Source organism: Ascaphus truei, chromosome 4 (genome assembly GCF_040206685.1).
Source record: "Ascaphus truei isolate aAscTru1 chromosome 4, aAscTru1.hap1, whole genome shotgun sequence".
NCBI classification, from domain to species: Eukaryota; Metazoa; Chordata; class Amphibia; order Anura; family Ascaphidae; genus Ascaphus; species Ascaphus truei.
The window spans coordinates 175,057,724-175,078,584 of record NC_134486.1 but is presented as its reverse complement, the minus strand read 5'-3'; the positions used below and the strand labels follow the sequence as shown (position 1 = coordinate 175,078,584).

The window sequence follows — 20,861 nt, the reverse complement described above, 5'->3', positions numbered from 1 at the left end:
ATTTCAAACTCTTCATTTGTTGTTGCAGATGTTATTTGTTTATAAGACCTTGATGTATTTTGGCATAATTTACAGCCTCTGCATGTCAGACACTTATAGAAGCCATTTGTTATACTTACAGGTTTAATGCATTCTTTTTTCAAACAGCTGGGAGCTAATCTCTGTTTGAGGTTAGGGGCCTTGGTGAAAATAATTTCGGGTTTAGTTGGTAAAATCCCTTGTAAAATAGGGTCTTTTTGGAGAATATTCCAATGCTTTTGGAATATCTTCCTAATATGTTTGGAGGAGCTCGTAAATTGTGTAACGAATGGCACAGATATTTTGCCTTCCTCACCTCTATTTTCCTTGATTTCTTTTGATTTGTAAGTTAACAAGTCTTTACGCTCCATCTGTTTGACTCTGCTAAAGGCCTCATCTACAACTTCTTTCTTGTATTTTCTATCAATAAACTTTTCCATTAGATCATTTGCTTGTTCCTGGAAAACGTTATCCTGAGTACAGTTTCGTTTTACTCTTTGTAGTTGGCCCAGGGGGATGTTATTTATCCACCTATCTAGATGACCACTATCCCCCATCAAGAAATTATGGCAGTCCACCTCTTTTACAAACGTTTTGGTTTCTAAAACCCCATTCAACACATATAACTGTAAATCTAAAAAGTCGATGGTCGTTTGACTATATTTATATGTGAACTTCAGGTTGTAGGGATTGTTGTTAAGTGTGGTTAGAAATAGCTGTAGTCTCTCCAAGCTCCCGTCCCATACAAACAGAATATCGTCAATGTATCTCTGCCAGGACACCAGACTTGCCCCAAACTCATGGTTGGACCAGATGTATTCGTCTTCCCACATGCCCATAAAAATGTTGGCGTAGTTTGGGGCAAATCTGGTGCCCATAGCAGTGCCCCTGATTTGCAAATAGTACTTGTCGTCATACCAAAAGTAATTATGGCTAAGTATATGTCGAATACAGTCTACAATGAATCTGGTTTGTATTGGGTCTAATTCCCCATTTCGAAGAAGGGTATCCCTAACTGCGTTACATCCTTGTGTGTGATCTATCACTGTGTACAATGTGCACACATCACATGTAACCAATGATAATATGATAATAAATGATAATGATTAGGATTTAATAGGCTGCAATGCTTCGCGTGTCTACCAGATGGCATAAATTCATGAATTGTAATGCAGTATATATATATATATACTGTGCAGTATTGCAGCAGGCGGGAATAAAATGCTTCAATCCCTGGCTGGAAAATAACCCAATGCACTCGGGCAGAAAACAGTCACAAACCTCAATACACCCGGGTATACCCGAATTCGTGGGACTAGCCGAGCTCGAATAAAGTGTGTCGCCAGTGTTATATAGAGAATAAGATAAGACTGCCTATGCATAGTAAAACTTGGTTGCACGCACTGTATGGTATGTTTCTTGCCCAGGGCAATCTTACATAACGGGGATCCTGGGCAAGTGGAGGCGCTGCGCTAGAACCGTTACCCCAGGCTCCCAGCTAGCGGAGGCTCAGATCTCCTGGAGCCGCAGGTTGTGTACAGTACCAGTAGTCCCTTAGGAAGGCGTCAGAAAAAGGGCTACAAAACCATCATTGATTAAACAGATAAGTAGCTACCTGTATGCATGAATTCAATGGGCCTGGAGAAAAGTAAAACGTGCTTTTTTTTAACAGGATACTTACTTTAAGATTAGTTTAATTTTTCTAAGTTAGTGGAATATACTCATGTTTTTTTACCTGCCACGTGGGACTGCCCCTTTAAATCAAGATAAATACCCAAAGATGAAAATTCACATTTTGATATTATTTCACATTAAAAAAAAAAATAGATATGTTGCAGGTGCTATTCTGTGTACGAGACTGCATACAGTTGTCTTTACTTGCAGGTACTTTGTGTTGTGTAACTTTGAGTGCACCTCAGTACTACCTTGGCTCACGTTCAATTTATGAAACAGAGCGTATGCCCCAACCACACCGGCCACTTCCAGCAATATAATGCCTTTCAAGATCTTCTTGGCGACGGGTTCCATGCTGACGACCAACCTGGAATCTGATAACAGGGGGGGGGGGTGTTGTGCTTAAACTGTAGTTTGATTTACTTAAAAATGTATATTATGAATAAAGTACAACCTTTTAAGAAAAAACATACTGTACACTAAATTATCGATGTATGCATAAAATACAATTACGATACACCTTTGGCACATTCTGTGTAAGCGATTTTAAAACGTAACTTAATAGTGGTCTTAAGGTTTATTTTAAAGCGGTAGTCCATCTACATTTTCACGACACCACTCATCATTATTCAAATAACTTACATCTGCTGCAGTCTAATAACCCCCTGTACGTTTATACTAAATAGAAATAAAAACTGGACAGACGGGAAGGGGCACAGGTTGATTTATCTTGAAATGTAGGTTTCTAACCACTAATCTACATTGTAATACCCTAAAAACAGGGACTTAATATGTTATATTAGTATATTCTACCATCATATATTGCTTTCTAAGAAGTTATCTTGACATCACTGATTTGCTTCTTATATACTCCTGTGCTGCATTTGCACCATGTGAGTAAATGATTAATATGCACACTAATTATTCTGCAGTTATGTAATACTGTACAACAGCAGAAGATGGACACAATATAATTAGAATAAGTGCTGAAACTTTGAACTTTCCTTAGAACCGGATAACACCCTAATTCCTTATATAGCAAATGCATTCTAGTTTTTTTTCCCGTTTCCAAGTTTGTTGTACAGTAGATTGTTGTCATGCTATCATCTGATCATGGGAATGTTTATCAAGATTAATCCATTTTCTTCAGCCATTACAACTCCCCAAACCACTCACTAAAGGTGCCAGCAAAGTGAAAACAGAGTAAAAATGATAGACATTTTTGCAGGACTTAATTTGAGTCATGCTTCATTTTGCAAGTCTTCATACATACTGCATCACCCATTGTGTTCTAGTACCCATTACTAAAATGAATAAAACAAGGAATTTGGAAAACTACATTTAATAGCACAGCACTATTTTGATGTTGTGTACATGAATTGGCTGTTCACAAATCCCAATTGCAGACCAATGGGCTAGATTAAATCTTTGCTCTCAATGTAGTCGTATACCTGGATATTTTTGGTAAAAAGCCCTTTTTTAAAGTAGAAAGACATTCAACCCTTTTATGTATACTTGGCCAAGCCTCGTATGGTGCAAAATGTATTATAACTGATATATGTAGATTTATAACACAAACTATGCAATATTCTGTAAAAGTCAAAATACAGTAGACACTTTAAATCTCTGCAGACTTCACAATCTAATTTTGATTCCTCGAAGCAAAGGGGGGGTGGGGGAGGGGAGACCTCAGCCTGAGGAATATTTCTCTAGCCGCTGATGCGAGGTACCGTACCCAAGTCTATACATATGGAGGTAACACACTGGAATTACCCAAAACAAAAAGTAAGATGTAAGGGTCACTCAGATAACTCACACATTGAAAATTTGAGAGGATGTGTATATAAACCAATCACTTCATGCAACAAAAATCTCAATTACATTCATATTTTGTGAATGTTTGGTGTCTAAAAGAAAGAAATCCCAAATAATTTTTTTTAAATCAAAAATAGATAAAAGGAGGGAGAAAGAGAGCAACATTATTTTTAAACTATTGTCAATTGGAGGAGCGGCTAAGTGAGTAAAGACACTGACTGGCACAGAGTTTGAAGCAGGGGAACCTGTTCCCTGTCCCCCTGATGAAGTGTGACACGAAACGCATAGGATAGCCATTGCATGCTGGGTAATTACGTGACAACGCTATACGCCTAGCACTGCCTACATGAGTGCAGGGATCACTACACGTGGACGCCAGTTTAGAACTTCCCCTAAGCACACGCCAACTGCGATCCAGAGGGGGATATTGCCTGGACTACGGACCTTCCGTTTGAGTGATATACCCATTCTGTGTACTTGGATCCATATGATTCCACTTTTATCGTAAGTTGTGTACTTGTTATTTTAATATGAATTTATAAATGTACTTATGCACTTTCAGTTATTCTTTTCCTTCTTCTCTGCGCCCCCATTCTTTTTGTTATATGTGTGTGAGTCCTCTCAAGCCTCGCTGATCACGGGAGACGGGGAGCAGCATTAAAGAGGGATCTCCAGGGAGACATTTGACAGCCAGCGCGCACTAAAACTCTTTACTCGTGTCGGCTCCCTGTGACCTTGGGCAAGTCACCTTATCTCCCCTGTGCCTCAAGCACCAAAAACATAAGATAGTAAACTCCATGGGACAGGGACCTGTGCCTGCAAAATGTCTCTGTAAAGCGCTACGTAAAACTAGCAGCGCTATACAAGAACATATTATTAATTGGACTTATTCCCAAACTGCACTTAAAAAGTTATTTCTTAATACTAAGGCCCAGTCAACAACAAATTTGCTTTGAACAGAAAAAAAAAACCTTTATAGTAGTAACGATTTCCCCACTCTGTGCTCATAAAACTGATTGTCACTGATCAGTTCATTATTGGCATACCATATTAGGCCAAGTACTTAATCCCTCAACCGTCACTGTAGAGTTGGGCGTTATACTGATATGATAGTAATATTGCAATAATAAAAAAAATGACGATGTCGATATGTACATTTTTTATTACTGCTGTATCAGTCAGCCATAGTAATTGTTGACATTTTAAGGTAAGCTAGTAATATGCAGTTTCAGACGAGGCATCTTCAAAGAAGGCAGAGCCGCCAAGTAAACCAGGATCTTTGGACCCCTATATTTCACCCAACCCTCAAATGCAGTGATACACCCCTGGAGGATCGCTTTGCCCAGTGTTTGCGCTCTGCCTCTTACTCACTTCCCCACCCATCTCTAATGTTCAAGGACAGGGGGAAGTGTGACTTATTTTAAAATGAAATTGATAAAAAAAAAAAAAACCATTTAATCTGTAATAAATGTTAAGAGCCAATGCCTTCTACATTTCCCCTTTTATACATTATAGATCCCCCCCCCCCCAATAATTAAGAGTTGATATATTTTTCTATTGTACATATATGGATCACATTTGTTTTATACCAATTATTGTAGTTTTTTATATTTCCAAACCCTAGTTCACTGGATGTGCCTTATTTATTTTAGATAATAAAACATCATAAAAGGTAGTTATGGCATGGTACTTATATTTTGTCTGGGAGAATCTTTAATACAGAAATGCCTCCCTTAGACTTGTCTCTATGTGGTAGCCTAATGAAGAGCTCCTAGACAACTACTTAGTTTGATGATAGTCATGTACATAATCCACCAGTACTGTTTATACTCCATATACCTCTGCCATCTGTTAAAAATATCCCTTAATTCAAAGCATGGGTTGATCCTTCTCTTAAGAAAAGCCTCTCTATTTCTGTTGTCAGTGGTGTTTTTGTAGGGAAATAAGTTGCCAGAAACCTGAGGGGGGGGGGGGGTGAACAGATCTAAGCCTACAGTAACTAAATTAGCTTTAATATAGAAATATCTGAGAGGCTCATTTGTATTTCTTTCATCCCCCTTCCAAATAATTGTACAAATCACTGTAGTTTCTGGTTAGCTGCTTACATAAGGCGATGGCGCTCACTTCCCTTGAAAACCCAGCCCTGTTATCAAGGTCAACTTAAAATACAGAATGCCACCATGCTGCAGGTTACAGAAACACTTTCAGCCGGTGCATGGGTCTTGCTGGGTTACTAGAGATAGCACAGTATCTGCTGCGCACGTGCCGAGGATTGCTATACACTGCGGTTATGTTTCCCTCGTGGGAGGGCTGCTTTTTATGGACTGCCTTAATAAAGCAAACCCGTTGCCATCAGGTCAATGTCACCCCCTCCACTTATCTCCTACAGATAACACGTGTCCTTATAATGTGCCGTATAACACACTACTGCTCTCCCCAACACAACAACTGCAGCAGCGTCACACTGCGCGGGGCTTTATATAACCTCACCCCGCCCCTCCTTCCACGTGACCCCGTGTTCTTACCACGCGGAGACGACGGCAGCAGTTATAGTCAAGTATGTCAGCGAGGTGACGTCTGCAACGTACGATATCTGACGCGTGACCGCACCGAACGTGCCCTCGCTGCTACTGGCAAACAACTCTCTCGCCATCATTGTTACTGGCAAAACAATTCTCCCGCCATCACTGTTACTGGCAAAACAACTCTCCCGTCATCACTGTTTCTGGCAAAATAAGACGTTGCCCGCCGCGCCTCAAGAAGTGAGTTGACATGAAAGATCCATATGCTGAGATAACCGTGTATTCGTGTCTATAGTACAGATTGTGTTTAAAACGATACACTGTAAATACATATTTATTGGTGTTAAAAATCTCAGTGTCAGTGGTGCAAACTACTGTATTGTCACATCTAGTGTGGGGTTTTATATTATTGATTTATTGCCGGGGAGCGAGGCTGTCAGGGGCACAGTTGACCGTATGCAAGATGGCTACCGCAAACGTGATTGTGTCAACGCGCGGCCGAGGACCAGCAGCCGGTTTTGCTTGTCGCGCTCATGACGCGTTTTTGTTTGTCGCGCTCACGACGTGTGGTGAAGGGAGAGAAGAAGCTTCCTGGAAGAGGAATCCGCAGAGGCATCTGACAGCAGCTGTATAACCAGAGAGGGCTAATGTGAGATGGATGTATCCACCCATCCTGGGGAAGGGGAATAAGGGATGTGTGTATATATCCTGGGGAGTGATAAAAAAAAAAAGTGGATGCATATATCCTTGGGAGGGGAAATAAGAGGGGTATATATCCTGAGGTTTGGGAGATAAGGGGCTGTATATCCTGGGGAGGGATAATAATGGGGGAGAGTGTAACCTGGAAGGGTAATAAAGGAGGGTGCATAATCTGGGGAGGATTTAGAGAGATGCAAATACCCAGGGGAGTGGTAGCAGGGGCTCTTATATCCATTACAAATCATTAGCGGGTGTCTGACCAGGAGAGAGCAGTAAGACATTGTGTGTAAATAGGTGCTAACTTGTTTGTCTTCCTCAGGCATCAGGGATCTGAGGTGGACAAAGCATCAGAGCAGGAATTGAGCTGGCTCACAGCTTGCTGCTGAAGGAAGATGCCTTGGTGCAGATCACAGAGGCTAAGAAGTCTGTCTTCATCTTTGAATGGTTGCGGTTCCTGGACAAAGAACTTACCGCTGCAAACAGGGTAGGTTTCTTGATTACCATTTTATAAACTGTCACCCATTCTGTCAATGCATTTAATTAATACACCAAGAAGTCTGTGTTCAGCATTCATTACATGTTTTATGTGGAAATCAGTTGTATTTCCTTTGAATAATTACATAACTAGTATTCTATCGAAAAAGTGCTTAAAGGGCAATCCTAGATAAGGACAAAGAGAGATAACCGGTTAAATGTAACACAAGTACAGTATGTGTATATTTGTTGCTGGACATACTGTATTTCCATGGTAACCAAATGCTCTGGTGTGTTTTAGGGATAAGACCCATTGTGAGCTCCACCTACAAGCAAATTGCTGACCCACTCTTTATTTTATTTTTTTTGCATGTAAACTGTAACGAAGGCAAAAAAGGTAAGAAACTTCCAAAAACATTTGAATGGCAGTTACAGCCAGAAAGAGAGTGATACTCTGTATCGCGCTTTGATAAATCATATAAATAATCGAAACCAAAAATAATATGCACAGTCAAATGAAACACATTACAGAAAAGTCCTATAGCAAAAAGCCATGAGGTAGAATGTCAGTGTCGGCTACTTTTTCGTTATGGAAGTTTTCTTGTTTATATTGCTATCCTAGTGACTTCATTACAGCTATTGTATTGAGGATTAGGTTCTGCAAGAAAAATAGCACCACTATTGTATTGTATGTCTTTATTTATATAGCGCCATTAATGTACATAGCGCTATTGGGAATATATATGTCGCTGTGCAACGCAGCTGTTCTATTTAAGAACTAATTATGCTATCGTTATTAGCCAAACAGATAAAGGTGGGTGACAGTAGCACCAGTGTTGATCAAAAGAATGATCAGAAAGAATCCCCTTATAAATAGCACTCAATTGTCATATATATTATTTCGAGTGGACACAAATGGTCCTGCTGGAAATTACAACAATAGATTTGTTGTAATTTACAGCAGGACCATTTGTGTCCACTCTAAATAATATATATGACAATTGAGTGCTATATATAAGGGGATTCTTTCTGATCATTCTTTTGATCAACACTGGTACTACTGTATAAATACCCTTGTAGCACCTGTCATTCACTCCTGTGCATATATTAATAATGGTGACTGCGGTCTCATTCACGTATCAAAGGTGGGTGACAATAATAACTTTATTTCATATAGCCCTTTTCTTCTAAACACAAAGCACTTCACAATTACAGTATAGTGCACAGTATGCAGCATTGTATATAGCCCTGAAGAGCTTTTCAATTTGTTTTTAGTTTGAGGCACAGCAAGATAAAGTGATTTGTGCAAGGTCACGAAGAGCTGACACCGGGATTTGAACCCCTGCTCAGTTTCCATTTTCAAACTCTGTGTCGTTATCAAAGTCAGTGTCTTTACTCACTGAGCCACTGTATCAAGCCATTACGTAGGACCTGGTGATAATAGAAAGATGCACATTATTCATAGGAACCTCAGTCATGTTTTTCATTGAGTCATCATGATTAATAATTTGTTTCACTTTTTTGCTGCCCTGTAGGACGGCTCCTTGAATGCCTCAGCCCTGGTCTCTGCAGCTTTGGACTTGCCCTAGCAACTCCTGAGCCAAGTAGTGTTCCTCAAATATTTTTTGTAAGCACTTTTTACATGGTAGATTTGTGGCTGCAAGGCTCAACAATGATCCTATCCTTGTGTTTTATTTACTTCTGGAAAATTATATTTAATTGAAAAGTAAGAGTATTTAAAAAAATGAGGCGGTAATTATTTAGGTCAACAGGTCAGTTTTTTTTTTTTTTTTATAAAAATGTTTTACCAGGTAGGAACCTCGTTTTCAGGTTTGTCCTTGGCATAGAGTTATTACAATATATGGTTACATTACAAGAACAGAAGTTATACATTTCATGGACCGAGTTGGAAAATTGGGTAGAGGGGATAAAAGGGCTGTTGAGTTTCAGATTGAAATAAGAACCTTTAATATCAGCAAACAGCTCACACCCTTTGACTGTCCAACGGCTGCGCCAAAGTCTGTCAGCCTTTGGGGCGACACAGATGTACACTGAAATGGTTCAGATTGAATGCAGCTGTGAATTCAAAGGCCTTTGCCCTCTTGGCTCATTAACATTCCATTGGGTAGAGTTGATGTTCCACATAGTACAAGCAAATGTTAATCCTTGGCACGCTGGTTCTGTGCAGATGGGAGCAGGTCTGGGAGAACCCCATCAGGCGCCCGCTTTTGGGGCGGCGCTGATGTACACAGAAAAAGTTGCAAAGAAGTAATATGTATTGCCTGCACAGAAACACTGGTCTGTGAAGTTTTGAGCACCATAGTGTAACGGTGAAGGGGTTAACCAAGCTCACTAATAAAGGTTCAGCCCACTTGCTTACCCCTGATCCGTGAGTTGAGGTCCTAGAGTGTCAGCTCTTGGACCCAGATGTCCTAAATGCATTACTGTGACTGGGTGCAAATTATGCGACAATAAAGAATCATGTGTGTTTTGCCTTTCCTGGGATGCTGGGATCGGGAGGTTTCTAGGCTGTAAGTTTCAGAGCTGGTTTGTCGGAGAAATTCTTCACAGAATGTGGCTATGTATCGGGGTTCCAGAGTTATGGGATACCCCAGGAATTGGATCCGGGAATCGAGTGAGATTCTCGGATACAGCCAAGCACATTGCTCCGGGCAAACCCTGACTCTGAAAACGCTATTGTGACTCACCGCCAGGATTCCTGCTGCAGCATCTTCCAGACAAGGTAAACGGGCATGAAGGGGCTAATGTATACCTACGGTCACCCATGGGGTCCCTAGTGTAAAGAGTGGTACCCAGATACATGCCCAGGTACCCTGGACCTAGTATTGCGGTTCAGGGGGCACTCCAGGTAAGTGATAAAGTTGAGAGTGGTTCGTGTGTGTAAAAGTTTTACAAGTTATTTTTCTAAAGTGTGCCAAGTATGAGGCTAGTGAGGGTAGGTGCTATATACACTCACTCCATCCCTGACACCAGAACAGAGACTTATATATTTTACCACACATAAGACACAGTATATTTTATTAAAGGATTATATTTAATAGGTATATGTACTGGTAACCTGTAAATGAACTGTGGGATTTCCAAGTCATGGCTTCCGAGCAGACCAGATGGCTACCACGCTTGGTGCCTATGGGTCTGTGAGAAGTCAGGACTTGAAAGTCTCAGGGATGCCAAGGTGTTAGAACAGGAGGGGTACTGCAGTTCTGCTTGAGTACCCGCCTCCTGGGCTAACACGGGGCTATCCGACCACCGTTTGCCAGAACCCATACTCTGTGGAGCCTGGACAGCGGGTGGGCTCAGTATGCAAAAAGGCAGAGGTGCCAGGTTGGCGCATGCCCCTTGACAGACTGAGAAAGGTGCCCACCCAGCTTTACAATACTGGCAAATCGGTGATTGGCTGGCAGGAGAATTCCCACGCTTTGATAGGCTGCAGATGTTAGTGAGGGAGACACTGAAACCCATAAAGGGACTTGCAGCCAATCAGGAGCGCAGATTCCAAGTGCCAAACCAACAGCGGCAAATTCAAAGATGCTCTCTACTGAATAGACTCGAGCCGGCTTTAAAGATTTTCAACTCAGAAAAGTTTCTAAGTCCCGCTTTTTGAGAACGTAGCGGTCGCAGTTGGCATTGCGCCGAGATCAGTTCCAGGACTTTCGTGAGTACCTACCGGTCAAGGAAAAGGGTTCCTACAGAGGTCATTTTTGGGAATTTCATTCTTAGGATAGATGTATTCGTTAGCCCTGTTCCCAGTAAGTGTGTTAACGTTGTAAATTGTGTTACATTGTGTGTATGTCTTTTCCTGAAATAAATTACAATTTCTTTTACCTCCTTGCTTTGTTCAATCAATGATCCCGTCATAAAAAGGTGTTAATAAACCTGGTCTCCCGTGACACATAGTAGTGCTGCCCATAGATTCTTAATTCTCATTATACAATAATGCATTTAGTTGACTGAAGTCACATCATATCTTATTATATATTTGTGAAAGCACTGTATGCCTGTCTGCATCTCCTGTGTCCCTAGGGGAAATCTCATTGGTCCCTTGGGCCGCCCGCCCCCGCACACCTCTCATTGGCCTGAGGCAGAGTGACGACACACACACACACATCTCCCGCTCTCTTACCCGCCGGTCCCGGAGGCTCCACCTCTTCCTCCCCGAACATCAGCCTACAACTCATCGTGACCCGCGCGCACCTCCTCCTCTCCCCGTGTCTCCCCGTTTCCCGCGCTTTTACCCCCCCCCCCCCACCAGTCAGCGGGGGAGCGGAGCGAGCTCCCGGGACACCCCCCACAGCTCTCAAGCACGCGCCGCGCGCCGCGCGCCCCACGCTCTCCTCCCCGGGATGCCATGCGCACACCTCCTCTCCCCGTGTCTCCCTGTTTCCCGCGCTTTCACCACCCCCCCCCCCCCCCGGGGCCGCTACAGTCAGCGGGGGAGCGGATCGAGCACCCGGGACACCCCCCATGGCTTTCAATTGTGTGCACGCGCTGCGCGCCCCCGCGCTCTCCTCCTCCCAGGGATGCCGCTGTGTCCTCTCCCCGCACTCTCCGCACTGTGACCCGCCTCCTGTACTGGCTGCACGGGTTCCCACACCTGCAGCTCTCCCTGAGGCCCAGGGGCAGCGACTTCAACCCCACGGACAGCGGCTACCGGCAGGTCAGTGCCACCCGCGGCCTGTGTGCAGGGGGTGTGTAAGTGCCACGGCCTTTGTACAGGACGTGACTGGGTCTGTCCTTAGCCTGGTAGTGGGTGCAGCTCTGTGTGGGACAAGGTGCAGCCTGTGGCTGTGAAGTTCCCTGTGTCAGTGGGTGCAGCCTGTGGCTGTGATGCCCCCCCTGTCCATTGCCGCCCCTCCCTGCCCTTTGCCCCCCTGCCCCTCCCTGCCCTTTGCCCCCCTGACCTTTGCCCTCCACGCCCCTTGGCCCCTTCCACGCCCCTCCCCCCGCCCTTCCACGCCCCTCACCCCCCCTACCCTTCCACACCCCCTCCCCCCCCCCCCGCCCTTCCACTCCATGCCCCCTGCCCTTCCACACCTGGGCAACGCCGGGTATATCAGCTAGTATCTTCTATATTTCCTTCTGATTCTAACATTCTAATACATTATATGTGTGTTATCTCTTTGGAAACAGTTAAATCCCATGTAACCAACCACAATCGTTTTTGAAAACACTTTTTAACCATTTTAAATTTGCATCCTTAAATACATGTAACAATGCTAAAAGCTAAGATCTGGCTACTTTTGTTGCATTTGAAGTTAGTTACAAATTGTATGTCTTAAGGCGTTCTGAATGAGTGTGAGTTTTCCAATGAAGTATTTAATTTACCCATAGCCCTCACTGTCCTTATCAGAGAGCCAACAAAGATAAGGAGAGGGGCAAGAGGAGAGTTTTGTGTGGACAAATGCATGTTGGAAACAGTGATAAACACAGAAGGTAGTAACTAGAGGCAATATAACACCTCCTGAGTCGCAGCTCATGTTTCCAAACAAACTGTAAAAAAAATGTCTTTATAAATACTTATAGATGTCAGATTGTGGTTTCAAGTAATCGATCACCCAGATGTAACCCCTTAACCATGTCACTGCCATCAATACACTTGGTTCCTACTGAGGACTTGACCCTTTAAATGTCATCCAGCTTGGAGTGCTGAATACCACCCATATTTTATTTCTTGATGGCACAATGACTAGCACAAATACATTAACTGCTTTTTTTTTACTGCAAACAAGGCAGCACAATTGATTGCATTTCACTTAATGGACAAAGCTAAATATTGTCCCCGAAGCCTTTCACATGACATTTGTTTCTCAATTTATGTATACCAATTTAGTGAAAGGGATTTATTGCTTGGCAATGCTTTATTCAATGTGTATATTTAGAACATGGAATCTCTCACTTACCAATATTTTGCTTATTCTCTGGCAATGAAGGGTTAAGGCGCTGTTCAGTAAACTGGTGAGCTGTGGGTCTGCTCCTTGTGACCGTGGGCAAGGCTGTTCGACCTTTTTGTGTTTCAGGAACTAATGTGTAGATTGCAAACTTCTTGTATTGTGCTGCATACACGAGATGTAAACTAAATAAAAGTACATTCCTATCACAGACGGACATCAAAGACAACCAGAAGAAGCTCGTGGAACAGGTCACCGGTCTCATAAGCAGCTCCCCAGGACCGCCCACTCGCAAACTATTAGCCAAGAACCTTGCCACACTACAGCATTGGAGACACTTTCACTGTCTTCCAAATCCTGGACAAGTGCAATGAAATGATCAAGAGTAAAGACGACACTGCTGCCTATCTACCAACTAAACTGTAAGTTTGAAGGCTGCAGTAGGGTGACCATCTGTTTTGTACATACTGAAAATAAATGGGATGGGGGGAAGAGGGGATGTAACCTCAAGCTACTGTCTAAGAGACGATGCCAGGGGTAAAGAAATCAGGTAACAAAAACTACGCTTGCCTAGGCAAGAAAGGACCCCTTTTAAACAAGCACTCGTGTGGTAATGAACTTAAATGAATAAAATGACCTTTATTAATATATAAGGGTAAAATGAATGAAGGAATAGACACACAAAACTATTAAAAAGAATATTAAACTAAATACCTCCCAGTCCAGTGTACCAGACTGGTTGCAATATGGATATGAGGGACCTTGTAATAACTGGCACATGCAAAGATAGATGAGGCACTTGTGCCTCAGTGTGGTATATATGTTGGAACCAGTCTCATGTCTGTCAATGATGTACCGGACAGACAGCTGTATATATAACCACAACTGATTGAATGGTTACTCTAAGAGAGTACACGGTGGAGTTAGTAGTGAGTGATCAGTGCACAGTATCTCAAACTCACATACTAAATATTTCCAGAGGTTGGTATACCTAGAAATAGTACTCAAATCTTAAGGGTAAACAAAATAAATGAAATAAAAAGGTCCTTAAAGGCGACGCAGGGTATTAAAAATGAACACTAAAGCTACTGTGTAGCTAGGGAAAAGAGGCTTCAAAGTGGGAGCCTTAGACACCCTAATGGGTTAAGTATACACAAGGTCTCCCACAAGGCGCACTAACAGTATCTAGTTAGTGCCATAGATAGCCTAAGCCTATGTGGAAGCAGTGAAACAAATGTATAATACAAGCTAAACTGTAAGCTGCTTCTCAGGATCCTCTGTGGAAACAGCACAAATAGTACAGTAGGGATAAGCAGGTACCTGGGTATATTGCTAATAGTAACCTGGGTATATTGTAATAGTGACCTATGTATAGGGTATGTGTATATATAATTAGTGTCACCCAGGTTGCTCAGGGAAGTGGACACAGTTCAAAGGGTATCAGGCAATCAGACTTATCAGTTGACCTGAATATATACACTATTCCACATTTAATGTAATGGAGATCTATACAGGTCGCTGGGTATATACTGTGCATATGTGCATTGTGGGTGCAGCGTATATGGTCTCCAATACACTCAAACATGTAAAAGTACCAAGATAGATAGTACCTGAGTGGATGAGTATGTGTTCAAACACGATAACCCTAAAAAAACATTCAGGCCCACACCCAATGATTCCAGCACTGATTGGGACACTTCCAACGATGAGGGCGAATTAGAACTTAGACATACAGGAGTTGAAGGTGGGCAAAACTCTTTTTTAGGCAAGGATACAGACAGTGTAATTCCTTTTCCAAATCCAAGACACGAAGGGGTAAGAGGAGTAGATCTTCAAGACAGAGACCAATGGGGTTTCAGGGGTCAAGGAGGGAGGAGGCGGTCGAGAAGGAGGCGCAGGTATTGACAACATCACAGGAGGAGAATAGTCAAGTGATTAACTTGTCTCAATTAGCCCTTGACGAATTCCACTTGAAAGCTCTCTCAAAAGGCTTGTCATTTTCCCCTTCATCCGACCGTAACATCTTTGAATGGGTGAAGGACGTTAACCTTTTTGGGCGTAATTTATTGTTACATAAGTTCTTTAAACGGAGAGAGGACTTTATTAATAAGAACCTAAGCCTACCTGACTTAGACCAACTTGACCGTGAGAACCTTCTCAACCTGGCCTCACTTGAAGAAGAGTCCAATAGACCTATTGGTGAGGGGCCATTCACAGATCTCAAACCCAGAGCCACGTTTATTCCTCCATTAGGAATTTGTCCCAATGTGGAGGTATTTACCAAGTTGGTGGTTACCGACTTGGAAAATATTAGATATGCTACCAACACTGGTAACCTTAGTGCTCAGGAAAGAAAGGCCTTGGATGATCTACGTTCAAACTCGTCAATAGTCATCAAATCCTCTGATAAGGGGGGAACATTGTGATTATGGGAAGAGAGGAGAATACTGTATCAAAGAAAACCTGAGGCTCCTATCCGACCGAACCTGCTACGAGGTCCTGAGTAAGGACCCAACTATTCAGTACAATCAGGAATTACTCACCATCCTCAATACAGGCTTAGCAGATAAAGTGATCAACAAGCGTGAATTGAATGGCATGTACACTAAGGTCCCTAAAATAGCCACATTCTATAGCCTCCCAAAAATCCACAAGTTTACGAGGCCACCACCGGGACGACCAATTGTCTCCGGGATTAACAACTTGAGTGAACAGGCAAGTGTCTATTTGGATAAAGTACTGAGACCGTTCGTGGTAGCACTTCCGTCCTATTTGAGAGATACCACAGATATTCTCACACGAATTGATGATATTGTGGTTGATAATGAAACACTCATTAGCATGGACGTTGAGGCCTTATATACGAGCATCATACACGAACATGGCATAAATGCCACACTGTACTTTCTGAAAACCAGGGGCCTATTGTACAATAACCATAACAAATTCATTGAACAACTGCTTTGGTTTGTACTGACGAAGAACTACTTTCTGTTTAACAACAAACTCTACCACCAGGTACAGGGGACTGCAATGGGGACGACTTGTGCCCCCTCATATGCGAACCTGTACCTGGGGTGGTGGGAGGCAGAAATAGTGTTCTCTGAAGAAAATGATATCTACACTACCCATATTATTTTATGGGCAAGATACATTGATGATATCATTATTCTCTGGAAGGGACCTCGTACACTGTTTGTTGACTTCATCAACAAACTTAACTGTAATTCCCTTAACCTTCGACTCACTTACGATATAGGGCCTGACAGCATAGTCTTCCTAGATCTTAAAATAACTTGTGCAACCAATGGTAGAATTGAGACTACAATTCATCGTAAAACCACCGCAACTAATAGTTTACTCCACGCTGATAGTCATCACCCTCAGAATCTCATAAATGGCATTCCAACTGGCCAATATTTGAGAGTTAAGAGAAATTGCTCGAATGATGAAGAATTTGAATCACAAGCACAATCTATGTGCCAATGCTTGCTCTCGAGAGGTTATAGTAAGAACAGCGTTAGGAAGGCTTATAATAGAGCCAAGCATACACACCGGGAATCTCTGCTGAATCCCAAACCCAAACCACGTGAGCAAAAAACAATTCGCCTCATTGGCACTTATAATAGACAATGGAAAACCATCTTTAACATTGTCAACAAACATTGGCATGTTCTCTTAGAGGACACGGATCTACGGGGAGTCTTGAAACCCAGACCAACTATGGTCAGCAGAAGATCTACTAACATCAGGGATCTTCTAGTCCATAGCCATCTTGAACCCATCACTTCAGGCACTTGGCTAGACAAAAGATCTCCGGGTAACTATAGGTGCAAGGGGTGCCGTGCATGTCAGTACGTTCAGGTCACCAAAACCTTTGGTAATTGGGATGATAGTAAAACCTTTAAAATACGGAATTTTGTGAACTGCAGAACTACTGGGGTGATCTACCAAGCAGTGTGCACATGCGGCAAGAAATATGTGGGGAAAACAAGTCGGCAGCTGAGACGTAGGGTCCTAGAACACATAGGGACCATACGCAATAAAACTGACACCCCACTTGCTAAACACGTTAACACTGCACATGGAGGTGACATTTCCAACTTACGTTTTAAGGGCATATACCAACTCCCAGAAACAATCAGAAGGGGGTGACTGGGACAGAGAACTCCTCAAAAACGAGGCAAAGTGGATTTATACCCTAGGAACTCTATCCGCAGGGTTTAAATAAGGGATTTATGTTTGCCGCATTTATTGGTTAGAATATTTTTTATACCTTATGCCACTTTTGACATCACGATAAGACCATATGTACTCATACTGCCAGGATCTGATAACCATGGGGTGTAAGTGTGATATTCACTTTGGCTCCAGCATTTGGGCTGTAACACCCCTTATTCACCATAGCCTATACTGTATCCACTCCATATCCCAGCATTATGTACTGGCACATTTACAGCTAGGTACTATCTCTCTGTTCCGTATCACCATGAGCCTCTTGGATGGCATATGTTTATAGATTTATTGATATATTTGTAAACATATTTACCCCTGATGGTATATGCCTCCATTCTACCATTTAGTGTCTATTGCATACAATCACTCGCTTATCCGTCTCGGCAACCCTTCATTTGCTGCCTTACTGTTCTGAATTTACTCAGGTTCTATCAGGAAGCCAGCCAGAACTTTCACACAAATAAATAGCAACACAAACACATGTTTTATTACTAACACATATACTTAACTTAGCGCCACTGTTGCCAAGGCTACGCTCGCCTATTTAAACGTTCGGCTACCATAGAGGCGGGGCCACCTTGAGAAAGCGTCAGTGCGACGCGAAACGGCCGTCGGTGGTGGCCACTCCTCTGTGACGTCAGCACATGTGTCAGTGCGGTGGCGTCTAGCGTAGCCCCGTGGCAGCCTTCACAGGGCTGAGCTATATCTAGGCTTGCTGCTATATGAGATATACTTCTCTCCACCCGGCTAGCTAACGTTCTGTGGTGTTCATGAATACACCACGCCGGGTGGAATCTCTGTAGATATAATCCGATTGATGCAGTGTTCATAACGCATTCTGGTCTCATCCACTCAGGTACTATCTATCTTGGTACTTTTACATGTTTGAGTGTATTGGAGACCATATCCGCTGCACCCACACTGCACATATGCACAGTATATACCCAGCGACCTGTATAGATCTCCATTACATTAAATGTGGAATAGTGTATATATTCAGGTCAACTGATAAGTCTGATTGCCTGATACCCTTTGAACTGTGTCCACTTCCCTGAGCAACCTGGGTGACACTACTTATATATACATACCCTATACATAGGTCACTATTACCAACTGGTTTTCGGGTATCTTTTTAAACACCTACTGACATATTAGCAATATACGCAGATACCTGCTTATCCCTACTGTACTATTTGTGCTGTTTCCACGGAGGACCCTGAGAAGCAGCTTACAGTTTAGCTTGTATTATACATTTGGTTCACTGCTTCCACATAGGCTTAGGCTATCTATGGCACTAACTAGATACTGTTAGTGCGCCTTGTGGGAGACCTTGTGTATACTTAACCCATTAGGGTGTCTAAGGCTCCCACTTTGAAGCCTCTTTTCCCTAGCTACACAGTAGCTTTAGTGTTCATTTTTAATACCCTGCGTCGCCTTTAAGGACCTTTTTATTTCATTTATTTTGTTTACCCTTAAGATTTGAGTACTATTTCTAGGTATACTCTGGAAATATTTAGTATGTGAGTTTGAGATACTGTGCACTGATCACTCACTACTAACTCCACCGTGTACTCTCTTAGAGTAACCATTCAATCAGTTGTGGTTATATATACAGCTGTCTGTCCGGTACATCATTGACAGACATGAGACTGGTTCCAACATATATACCACACTGAGGCACAAGCTATCCATCTATCTTTGCATGTGCCAGTTATTACAAGGTCCCTCATATCCATATTGCAACCAGTCTGGTACACTGGACTGGAAGGTATTTAGTTTAATATTCTTTTTAATAGTCTTGTACATACTGAAGCAGACTATTTAATCAGCCGCGGTCCTTCTCTGGCAACAATTTGTAACAAATGCATAACTGAATGCTAATTACAGACAAAACTGTTCTGCTGAGGTACTATCAGGGTCACCAGCATCTGTGTATATTTTATCTGTATCTATATATCCGGGTCACACACGGGACCATACATTAGCACTTATTCTAAACGCTTATTTTGATGTATGTACTTGAAATGGGTACTGATAGCTTCTGCCTCTTTCAGGGCCGCTGTTGCTTGTGTCGGAGCATTTTATGAGAAGATGGGTAGGATGCTGGGAAGCTCCTTTCCTGAAACCGTGAATAACCTCTTAAAGTCACTGAAAAGTGCTGAGGTAAGATGCACAATTAGATGGCCTTCTAAAAACTTCTCGAGTTTATGATCCCAGTTTCTACGAATATCTAGAGCACGGGTGGCCAACTCCATTCATCAATGGCCATCAACAGGCCAGGTTTTCAGGATATCCCTGCTTCAGCACAGGTGGCTGCCATTCTAACGGAGCAACTGATTGATCACTGATGTGATGAAGCTGGGATAGCCTGAAAACCTGACCTGTTGGTGAACATTGAGTATTGAAGTTGGCCACTCCTGCTCTAGAGCCTTGGTAAGAAGAAGTTAATGAAAATTGAACACAAAATCATATAAGCAGGGTGACGGGTCTCGATGCATGAATAATACAATTTATTTATGAAGCTTTCAACATTTCGGTCCTCCCTTAGGACATTTCTCAAGAGCAGTCATATCGTAACAGCTGTTTTTGGCTTTTTACAAGTACCTCTGATGTAGCTGGAGTACGCGGAACAGTCATGTGCTCATAGTCATCTTTCCAAAGATGCCATCACACTCCGTTATTGGTTAAGCAGTGATCTGAAACATATCTAACCTCTGGAAATCATCAGTCTAGTGAAGGTGTCTCCAGGATGGTGCGACTAAACTATGATCAACTCGACTGCATGCGGTTTTCAATGTAAAATATATATGTATGTATGTATGTATGTATGTATGTATGTATGTATGTATGTATATGTGATAAAAAATCACTGGCACTCCAATAGAAATTCAATAATGAATAGGTGCATGTCCCATATAAATAATAAAAGTATACATTACCGCATAGCAGCAAAAAGGAGACGGCACTCAGGTGAATGAAAAATGAATGTATTAAATACAGCACATAACTCCAAGTTATACTCCAAGTTATGTGCTGTATTTAATACATTCATTTTCATTCACCTGAGTGCTGTCTCCTTTTTGCTGCTATGCTGTAATGTGTGTATATATATATATATATATATATATATATATATATATATATATATATATATATATATATACTGGACACCTAACAAGCTCCTATTGAACCCCCCAAATAACCACACCATATATATAAGCATATGAGTGTCACAGAGGAGTGCTACTGAGCATGGCAATATATATTTAAAACCAGAGACAGAACATAAAACACAGACAAAGCTCAGTTTTAGCACATCTAGTGAAACACATACACGGTACATACATACATACATACATACATACATACATACATACATACATACATACACTGAAAATAACATCAAAATAGAGTTCCACATAAATTTGCTATATTCAGGTTGGTATAAAGTAGCTATTTTCTTTTATTTAAAACCTAGTGTTAAGTAACTTTTTTAATTTTTTTATTTATGATT

At 42.1% G+C, this 20,861-nt stretch overlaps 1 protein-coding gene and 1 long non-coding RNA gene across 3 annotated transcripts in view; one reads left to right on the top strand and one right to left on the bottom strand.

Moving 5' to 3' along the window:
• LOC142493152 (uncharacterized) overlaps positions 1 to 6,184 on the bottom strand; it is an 18,420-nt gene extending 12,236 nt beyond the window's left edge. For both annotated transcript variants that reach the window (XR_012801026.1, XR_012801027.1), the window contains exons 1-2: positions 6,033 to 6,184; positions 1,944 to 2,066 (exon numbers count right to left, since the gene is read on the bottom strand). This is a non-coding gene — a long non-coding RNA (uncharacterized LOC142493152). The remainder of the gene's footprint in view (positions 1 to 1,943; positions 2,067 to 6,032) is intronic.
• A 301-nt stretch (positions 6,185 to 6,485) lies between these two features.
• Positions 6,486 to 20,861, top strand: part of LOC142492344 (HEAT repeat-containing protein 5B-like) — a 42,204-nt gene continuing 27,828 nt past the window's right edge. Inside the window, 5 exon segments of the mRNA XM_075594992.1 lie at positions 6,486 to 6,507; positions 7,064 to 7,212; positions 13,324 to 13,430; positions 13,432 to 13,533; positions 19,402 to 19,510. Of these exon segments, the coding sequence (XP_075451107.1) occupies positions 6,486 to 6,507; positions 7,064 to 7,212; positions 13,324 to 13,430; positions 13,432 to 13,533; positions 19,402 to 19,510 (489 nt within the window).